We start from the raw sequence: 10,328 nt of genomic DNA, 5'->3' as shown, positions 1-10,328 counted from the left end.
TACAAAACTAATTAAGCATTTTCCCCCTCGAGAAATTCAGCCTTTCAATTCGTTTTTTCGTTGTATCTCCAGACAGTTAAACCACACAGACATTTTCACTTTAAGACTTACAGAATATCAAAATGAACTCAAAAACATCTTAAAAAATTCAAACATGTTCAAAAATTCAAACAAAAAATACTTTTTGTATTAATTGTGTGTGTTTGTGAAGAATAAAAAAATCTGAACACACATGAGTATCAAGTCATTGACACAAGGAAACGTGAAATATGCACGAATCCCCATGCAACTCAATTTAGGCATTATAACACGCAAAGTGAAGGAAGGTCTAAACGATTAGATGCTTCAAAAGATCTTGTTATTTCTGAAATGATCCACTGGTCTAAATCCGATCCGTCTCCCATGTTTAGAATATTAGGCTATAGCTACTGCTGCACTGAAGCAGGAGTTTAGGAAATAAAGCTGATTATGGTGTGTAAAAAAACTGTGGTGATAACCAGCCCACACCTTTTAATCAAAGCTGTTTTCCCCGGGGTGCAATTTTCACTTTCTTTGTTCTAAGTCTAGGTGATAAGGAACAACTCAGCAGCCCCAAATAGCAATCATCTTATTTGAGAAGATTCGTGTCTGCCTCCAACCCTTGACAATTCAAAGGTTATCTTTGCTGTAATAAACTGAAATTGTAATAAATAAACCGTTCGAATGTGCGCGCATTTCGCACATTATCAAAGGCAGGACACGGGAGCAGATGTACGTTAATAGCAACACATTATTTTCAGCACTGTTAATGCATATGGGGACGCTTCTGCTGGGCAATTAGCAGATAATGGAATGAAAGACAGGTCTTGTATTACATTCATGTGGCCGACGATGACGTCACCAAGGGACAGCGCATGAACGCAGGTGAACGCCGCGAAACTCGCGTGCCTTCCCGCCAGATCAGAGGAGGAAGCAATTACAGATTGTCTTTCACGGCTTTCTTATAGTTGTGTATTTAGCGGGACGAGATTTTTTAAAATAATATAAAAATCTAGGCTATCTATATCTATTTTTTTTTAAAATCCTAAATAAATATTAAATAATTAAAAATTAAATAATTATTGTGCCCCTTTGTAAACATTGCTAGATTCTTAACATAAAGGCAGGACACGGGAGCAGATGTACGTTAATAGCAACACATTATTTTCAGCACTGTTAATGCATATGGGGACGCTTCTGCTGGGCAATTAGCAGATAATGGAATGAAAGACAGGTCTTGTATTACATTCATGTGGCCGACGATGACGTCACCAAGGGACAGCGCATGAACGCAGGTGAACGCCGCGAAACTCGCGTGCCTTCCCGCCAGATCAGAGGAGGAAGCAATTACAGATTGTCTTTCACGGCTTTCTTATAGTTGTGTATTTAGCGGGACGAGATTTTTTAAAATAATATAAAAATCTAGGCTATCTATATCTATTTTTTTTTAAATCCTAAATAAATATTAAATAATTAAAAATTAAATAATTATTTGTGCCCCTTTGTAAACATTGCTAGATTCTTAACATGGGTACATATAATTAAATAATATAGGATTGGTGGTAACATTTAACTCAACAATTAGATGAAAAACAACTAAATAGGCATTATAAAGAGTTTATTAACCTTGATTCATTGGAGCAGGTAAGCATTTTTTAAATACAAAGTGTTACCGAATACCGAGTTTCAGATTATTATTATTAGCCTATTAGACAGCTGATTAAATTATACAATTTGTGTATGCAGTGCGTTTATTATATCGTAATATCCTAATATAGGCCTATATTAGCCAATAATCACCAAAAGCCCATTATCTCTCTTACAAATAAAACACTGATAAAAGTTCTAGTTCCAATAATGTCGTTAGGCAAAAATATAAGCGTTTTTTGTTTTTTGCTAACAATACCTGCTTAATTAGGCTACTGTTTCCTGGAAATAAATGAATTAAAATAATAATAAAATCGATATAAGAAATGGGCAAAACCCGCTACTAAAATAACAAAAAGTCTTAACATGAGTAATTATAAATTTCATAAAAGCATTTTGCTTTTCGCAAGTATGGACCCTCGTCAGGAAGCCATATTTGATTTTTCGCGAAGAAACTCAAAGACGCATACTTACGCTGGAATAATAATAATAATAATAAATAGACATTTATTTATTTATTTCTCGCAACCTCGTTTGCATTAAAAATTGCTTTATTTTTGACAAATAAGCTATCTTTGTATTTAAAGAATAATCAGTAGCTTATGTATGTATATATATATATATATAGGCTATATAAATATATGCAAAATATATATAATAAATATAAATACATAAAATGCTTACTAGTGTTGCTTTTTGTACAATGATTGAATGAATTTTTTTTTTATTGACACCAGTACTTGATCCGGACATGAAGTCTTGAGATCTGCTAGTGTTCACTTGGGCTGGAATGAAATCACTTGAGGTTCTCCAGGTGGCTGGTAAATGCTCTGGGAACCTCCTGACATCACTACAGGGGGGCTGACCTGTGCTTATCTTAGTGACTAGGCAGGTATTGTCCAAACATGTCAAACAGTCAGGGAAGCGGTGAACCTAACATCCGCTCAACCAGCAAAAAGAGCCGGGCTCTTCTCCACGTTAAGTGCTGTGTAGTCTAATAGAGGGGCACCACGGGGGAAACAGCTCAATCTGTCAATCAGCCGGGCTTTATGCTCTTATTTGTCATGAGCCACACCCACCAATCAGTGTCTCATTACATGCAACAGTGAAAGTTGTGTTGTGAGTGACCTAAAGATATCTTGTACAAAAAAAAGTCAATCTTTAATCAGACATGGTACGACAATGGAATTCTTACGGTTAGTCAGTTGCTTAATGAACAAGGTCTGCTTTTAACATATTCTGAATTTCTCAATAAATTTATGATCCCTGTGAGGCCAAAAGAATACTCCATTATCTTTGATGCAATTCCTGGCAGAGTTGTATCACTATTACGAAATCCTGGATTTTATCCTGTAAACATTGATCACCAAACCAATTTTTGTAGTGATACAATATTTATTGGGGATATTAATATTGTAATAGATAAATGTAGTAACAAATATATTAGAAATATTTTAAAAACAAATTATTTGCCTTGTTCAACAATGTTTTGGTCTACTAAATATGAAAATGTTAACTGGAAAAAAGTATGGTCAATAACAAATAAGTTTTTTATTAATAATAAAATTAGAGAGGTATCCTATAAAATTTTACACAAAATTTACCCTGTCAAGGAGTTGCTTGAACGTTTTAATTTGAATATTGAAAACTTATGTGAATTTTGTAGCAATGCCAAAGAATCTGTGACTCATCTTTTTTTTGATTGTATATATTCAAAAATGTTTTGGTTGGATGTTTCTAATTTCATTTCTAGGTTGTTTGGAACATATATACAAATTAATCTGTATGATGTCGTTTTATTTTTTGTACAGGACAATGTTGATTCCAAAAGTACGATATGCTTTCTTACACAACTTTTTATTTTATTTGGAAAATATCACATTCATGTGAAAAAATGGTCTAAAGCTAAGCCAAATTTTGAACATTTTATAAAAGAGATTAAACAATATGGTACCACATTAGACAAAATTAAGAACAAAAAAGCTAGAAAGACCTATGAAGCTTTTTGTTACTTTAAATTGTTGTAATTTTACCCCTGGCTTGAATTGTTTCACTTTACATATTATGATTGTTTATTTGTTTTTGTACTTGCTTGCGAGTTGTATATGTTTGTACAAATCTTTGTATAATTTTTGCATAATAAAAAATAAAAATAAAAAAAAAAGTGTTGTGAGTGACCTTAGACATGAGGGGCAAAGTCAATTGTGGGCCAAAAAGCAAAGGGTAATATATATATATATATACACACATACACACACACACACACAGACACAATACTTTAATATATTAATTTAGCTATTAAGATTAAAAGGCTATCTGGGCCAGATTATTCCAACATCAGGCACACCAACATAAGAGATCTATAAAAATGTATAGATTTACCAAATGATTCACTGATTAACCATTAAGATCAGTTGGAAAAAATCATAGACAGCTGTATTAAACTGAACAAGAAGAGAGGCAAATGAAAAGTTTATAGTTTAAGTAAAGTTAAAAGTTTATAATATCATTATTACTGTGAATATAATGTTTAAAAGAGTAAACCAAAAAAAAAAAAAAAAAAAAAAAAAAGGCTTACTGAAGAATGACTTGCATGTAGATGTTATTCAAAACAAATTGACAGGCCAAGGTGAAAAAACTAGTCGGAGCAACAACACTAAGTTCTCACGCCTGTTTAAATCTTGAGTCCTTGCGCCCCCTAGGGACAAAATCTAAGCCTGTCTAAACTTTGACAAGCATTGGGATGTTTAATTCCATTCATTTCATAAATCTTTATGCCCTAATTTGATCAAACCTGTTATTGATTCAGAAAAAAAACAAGATTGTAAAATGGAAAAATGAGTCATCTCCCTTCTCTCATGACCACCACTCTAACCAAACTTTACCCTGCTGAATAATTATGTTGTCATTTCTATAGTAATTTGTATGGGATTTTCCCAAAGCAGTTCTTTGGTTGAAATATTTTGTTCTGGAATAACTGTGCAGAACTTCACATACAGTCCCTCTGATGCAGATTTTATTGCTTGGTTTTTCCAGGAAACATCTTACACCAAAATTGATTCAGAAGTAAACATAAGGGCAGAACATTTACAATAATTCACAATAGCTTAAAAAAGATATGGGCACAAAGGCAACCAATTTACCACTCATGCTTTTAAAAATGGCAGGTCGAATCACTGCAATTAGAAGACCATCTGAAGTACTGCGAAAATAATATTTCACCCGAAAATGAAAATTTGCTGAAAATGTACTCAGGCCATCCAAGATGTAGATTTCGTCATGGGAACATATTTGGAGTAATTTAGCATTGCATCACTTGCTCAGCAATGGATGCTCTGCAGTGAATGGGTGCCGCCAGAATGAGAGTCCAAACAGCTGATAAAAACATCACAATAATCCACACCACTCCAGTACACCAGTAAATGTCTTAGCTGCATGTTTGCAAGAAACATTTTTATAACAGGCAAAATACAGTTAAAATGCCTTAATGATGGATGTTTGTTTCTCACTTCACAAGATGTTAATTGATGGACTGGAGCGGTGTGGATTACTGTGATGTTTTTATCAGCTGTTTGGGCTCTTATTCTGACGGCACCCATTCACTGCAGAAGATCCACTGGTGAGCAAGTGATGTAATGCTACATTTCTCTTACCCTACATCTTGGATGGCCTGAGGGTGAGTACATTTTCAGCTCATTTCAATTTTTTGGTGAACTATTCCTTTAAAGTATTAAATAACTTTAAGAAGCTCTGTTCAGAATTTTCAGAATATTCTTTTAAAGTTAGGTTCGCCAAAGTAACAACAGAAGAGGCTAGAGGCTAGTCTCTTCTTGAAACACATGTGTGCTGGTTCTTTGAGCCAACACTGTGTTTGAGCTAAAAAAGGCTAGATTTGATCCAATAGGACCCCAGGACTTTACCTACCACTGAAAAGCAGAAGGATTCAAAACGGAAATACTATGTGCAAAGTGTAGGAAGAAAGCATACTGGGTAATCACCAAAAGCCCATTATCTCTCCAACAAATAAAACACTGATAAAAGTGCAAGTGCATCTGAAAAGATCCCAAATATTCATGCTACACGTCCAAGTGCTCTGGCTCCAATAATGTCTCAAGGCAAAAACATAACAGTTTTTTGCTAACAACACCTGCGGTTTCCTGGAAATAAAAATAAAACCAATATCAAAAATTGGCAAAAACTGCTACTACACCTTGTAGAATAATAAAAAGACTTAGCTGTGGATCTATGCAGTTACTCATGTTATTTCAAAATGCAACCAAAAAAATCCTGACAAGAAACATCTCTTCAAACAAAATGTACAAAAATATTTGTTTGGCTAGTTAAAAATGCTAAATGCAGTGAGTAAGTCCATATCAGCACTGCATGTTCACAACACTCCATAATAAACTGGCATTAAAAAAAAACCCCCGCTGCGAAGGCACCGAGGCCAGGCGGGGTCAGGATACAGTGATGAGGGTGGATGCTGCAGTCAGCTGGGAGACACTTGTGTGGGTATGACAGAAGGAAGGTGGAAGGAGGAGCATGAGTCTCTGCGGTGTATGAGTTTAAAGAGCAGCTCTTCTTTCTCCTGGCTGAGCTTCTGGTTCTGCAGAGACTGCTTCTCTAGCGCCTCCTGCAGCTCGTTCTGCTCCCTGGACAGTTGTCTGAAAGAGGACGTCAAGAGTTTAAGCTGAAAATACTTATTTATATCAAGAAAAATATGTCTTTATATACTTTATGTACACACATACATTCAGTCTATTAAAATTAAATTTCAAACTCATAACTTGGCAATCCTGTAAATAGCAAGGGAAATGTTAATGACAGCATCTACAACGCCAGGTGGCACCACATACAAACATTTGAGCTAACAAACCTTCACTCTGACACTATTATATTTGATACACAATTTCAACTACGTACCTTCTACCCTACGATGAATCATTTAAACTTTTTTTTTTTAGCAAGTAAAATCCCTTTTAGTATAATTAAAAAATTACACTAATACACTAAAAAATACACTATTAGGTTGTGGTACAACCTTTTTTTCTGTGAAATCTGATCTTTTAAGTAAACGTAAGAGTAAATTTTATATTAGTAATTTTTCAAGATGAAAACTTACTGTAGCAACTTATCCATACATAATTAAAAAAAATCATGCTAAAATGTATCAAATATGATGCATCAGGCTTTTGAAGAATGTTTATTTGTTCATCTCTCAATCATCAATATATTGCATGTCATTATGTTTTGCCCACAATAAAAACTACAGCGCTTTAATCATAAAACATGTGCAAATATAAAGTGACAACTGGTATTTTTATGCTAGTAGTCTGCTATACTGTTATAAAGATCTCATTGATTTACATTACAAGCTATCAGAATACTATCTTACTTTTTATCCATACAACAACACCTGCACAAAATTAAATATTTTTGCTTCAGTATGAGCTCCAAATTCTCCTATATCATACTATATGAGCCATAGAAGCCTGATGTATCAAATATGATAAAAAAAATAAAAAAAAATATTCTTTAAAAAAATTTTTTATCTAAAGGGTCAATAAACTGTTCCATTTAATAAAAAAAATTAATAAATCTGACTATTATGTCACATGTCAGGTTTGCAGGGTTAAACACATAACAAAAAACAAAATGAAATAAAAAATAAACATTCTGAGATGTGTTCTGCATGTGCTACTTACATTACCAAACCAAACATTACCAAATAATTCCTGCCATTGGCTGGACAAACAAATAGTCCTGCCCCTGACATTATTAGGCTGCACAAACGAGCAGAGCAATGCTTTGATAGCACTACAGTAGCACAGTCACAGTGTTCACACTTTTTGACACGATCAACCCCTAAAAATGCATATTAAGCCGGGAGAGGAGAAAGATGACACGTTCACAGTAAATCTAGATAATTCATGTTTCTTTTCTTCTGTCAATATTTTTCTGCCAGAAAGAAGTGCAAACTTTGTCTCAGTATTTTAAAATACTTAAATAAGAATAATCATCCTATAAGAATAATCTGTAGATTGAAATAAACATACTGTATGAGGCTTTGGTAGTTGTCTATCCGCACACTGTAGTCCTCGCTCTGCTGGAGAGCCTGCAGGAGCTGATCCTCCAGCGACAGATTCTTCTCCACCTGACAATCACAACACAGCAAGAAGCAGAAAGTTATCAAAATAGCTGACATATAGGGAAAAAATGGTTTTGGCCTCAGTTGGTGACTTGTGCATTTCTTTATGCAAACAAATAGGTCAATTTGCCACATTCAAATAAACAACATGAATACACAAATAATGCACCTGCTCTCATTTCTGTACATCATTTCTCAGTGACTGAGAATAAAGCAGATGACATGTTTAACAAAGTGGATGTAACCATTTTTACCATCAGGGACAAAGTGTAAAAATTTAAGAATCTGTAATGTAAAAATGTAATGGCCCACAATAAACACCAATACAAGTGTACAAATAATGCACCTGCTCTCATTTCTGTACATCATTTCTCAGTGACTGAGAATAAAGCAGATGACATGTTTAACAAAGTGGATGTAACCATTTTTACCATCAGGGACAAAGTGTAAAAATGTAAGAATCTGTAATGTAAAAATGTAATGGCCCACAATAAACACCAATACAAGTTTATACCAGTGTTTCCATCTGCAGCAGCTTGTTCCCCTGGTCCTGTAAACGCTCACGCTTCATTTCGATGACAAATAACAGACTCTCCTGCTCCTGCTCCCAGAATGCACCAGGGCTGCCATGAGTCTGGGATGAAAAGACAGATACAGCTGAATACTCCAGCTATCTGAAGCACGCTTTGCCAACAGATCTCCACTCTCATAACAAACCTCAATATTTCTCTGAAGGTCTCTCTTGAGCGTGGACCCCTCCGCTCTGCACTTTAACTCGTTGAACAGCTTCAGCTCTGACGTCAGCCCTTCAATCTGATCCTGAATTTATAGAAAGTTCAGACCAATCACTTCACAGTCAAGTCTGGCATGTCTAGCTTGATGTGGGAAGTACAGTGGAGATCAAAATTAGAGAACAATCTATAAATACTTGATTTTTCTGAAGTATTGTTCATCTTCATTGGTCATATATAATTAATGAAAGTAGCACCAGGTGCCAGATTAACACCAATAACTTGGAGGAATCTGTAATTGTTCTCTAATTTTGATCAGAGTTGCTTTTCAAATATCTCATTTAAGTTTTAAATTTATAAATTTATGAAGTACGCTTAAAAAAAACAAAAAACTGCACTTCTACTCCTGTTAGGAACTTCAAACAGGACTAAGCAGTGACCTTGAAATTTCGGAAATTGTAGGTTGTTCTCTAATTTTGATCTCCACTGTATATTAGATCAGCTCTCAATCAAATATATTAAGGCAAATCAGAGCAGTGATGTTGCAAATAGACGTGCTTTACCTTCAAAGCATTCTCAGCTGCTGCATGCGACTCATTTAAAATGTTCTTCCCTTCATTGTGTAATCGCTGTAGCTCTGCAAAGTAAACAATTATTGAATATTGTTATTTACACATATGTACAGTACAAACATATACATATATATGTACATTTGTGACCCTGGACCACAAAACCAGTCTTAAGTGTCAATTTTTCAAAATTGAGATGTATACATCTGAAAGCTGAATAAATAAGCTTTCCATTGATGTATGGTTTGTTAGGATAGGAAAATATTTGTTCGCGATACAACTATTTGAAAATCTGGAATCTGAGGGTGCAAAAAAATATCAAAATATTGAGAAAATGGCCTTTAAAGTTGTCCAAATGAAGTTCTTAGCAATGCATATTACTAATCAAAAATTACGTTTTTATATATTTACAGTAGGAAATTTACAAAATATCTTCATGGAACATGATCTTTAATTAATATCCTAATGATTTTTGGCATAAAAGAAAAATCGATAATTTTGACCCATACAATGTTTTTTTTGGCTATTGCTACAAATATACCCCAGCGACTTAAGACTGGTTTTGTTGTCCAGGGTCACATTTATCATTTATGCTCTTGGTAGATGTGTTTGGCAAAGTTACTTCACATTTGTCCGCTGCTATGCTCTGACCTTCTGTTGCGCTCTGATGCCGTTCTAAGGTGCTCCTCGTCTGTTTTTCATGAAGATCATTTAGGTCAGCGGTTATCTCAATCTTTACCTTTTAACACAAGACACGATGCATTTATTTATTATTTAACACCAAATCAGCAGCAAAGACTATTTTCATGGCAAAGTAGCAGCAATTGTCTGATTGAAGAGCTTTTAGGCTCGAAACGTCACCTGTGGTGAGAACATAGGTAATTATTTTTCTACTTTTGGAGCTGTGGTGTGACAACTTTGATTTTCCTGTTTGAAAGTAGCAGAAATTTAAATAGTCGTAAGAAACTTAAATAATGATATACAATAACAATGTTTTCAACATAAAAAATACTGTTTACATAAGATTTTTCAGTTTGATATTTGATAGAAATTTTCCCCAAGAATAAGCCTTTTAAAAAAAATGTCCATTAATGAAATTTATGAATAAATCCATTCAAGACATAATACAGAAATTTGGATAAATTAAAAAAAAAAAAAAAAAAAAATTGATTTAATTAAATCTCAAATTTAATAAAAATCAATTTAGCTGAATTG

General features: G+C 34.1%; 1 protein-coding gene across 1 annotated transcript in view; it reads right to left on the bottom strand.

Moving 5' to 3' along the window:
* Window positions 1–5,654: 5,654 nt before the first annotated feature.
* Window positions 5,655–10,328, bottom strand: part of LOC107717401 (coiled-coil domain-containing protein 69-like) — an 11,986-nt gene continuing 7,312 nt past the window's right edge. Inside the window, exons 4-9 of the mRNA XM_016524134.1 lie at window positions 9,765–9,852; window positions 9,108–9,181; window positions 8,531–8,632; window positions 8,328–8,447; window positions 7,722–7,819; window positions 5,655–6,329 (exon numbers count right to left, since the gene is read on the bottom strand). Coding sequence (XP_016379620.1) covers window positions 6,155–6,329; window positions 7,722–7,819; window positions 8,328–8,447; window positions 8,531–8,632; window positions 9,108–9,181; window positions 9,765–9,852 — 657 coding nt within the window. The 3' untranslated portion in view covers window positions 5,655–6,154. The remainder of the gene's footprint in view (window positions 6,330–7,721; window positions 7,820–8,327; window positions 8,448–8,530; window positions 8,633–9,107; window positions 9,182–9,764; window positions 9,853–10,328) is intronic.

The sequence above is a fragment of the Sinocyclocheilus rhinocerous genome, unplaced genomic scaffold (genome assembly GCF_001515625.1).
Source record: "Sinocyclocheilus rhinocerous isolate Xijiao unplaced genomic scaffold, SAMN03320098_v1.1 scaffold1054, whole genome shotgun sequence".
Classification (NCBI taxonomy): domain Eukaryota; kingdom Metazoa; phylum Chordata; class Actinopteri; order Cypriniformes; family Cyprinidae; genus Sinocyclocheilus; species Sinocyclocheilus rhinocerous.
The sequence above is the reverse complement of the archived record's forward strand: the minus strand, read 5'-3'. Positions and strand labels throughout refer to the sequence as shown.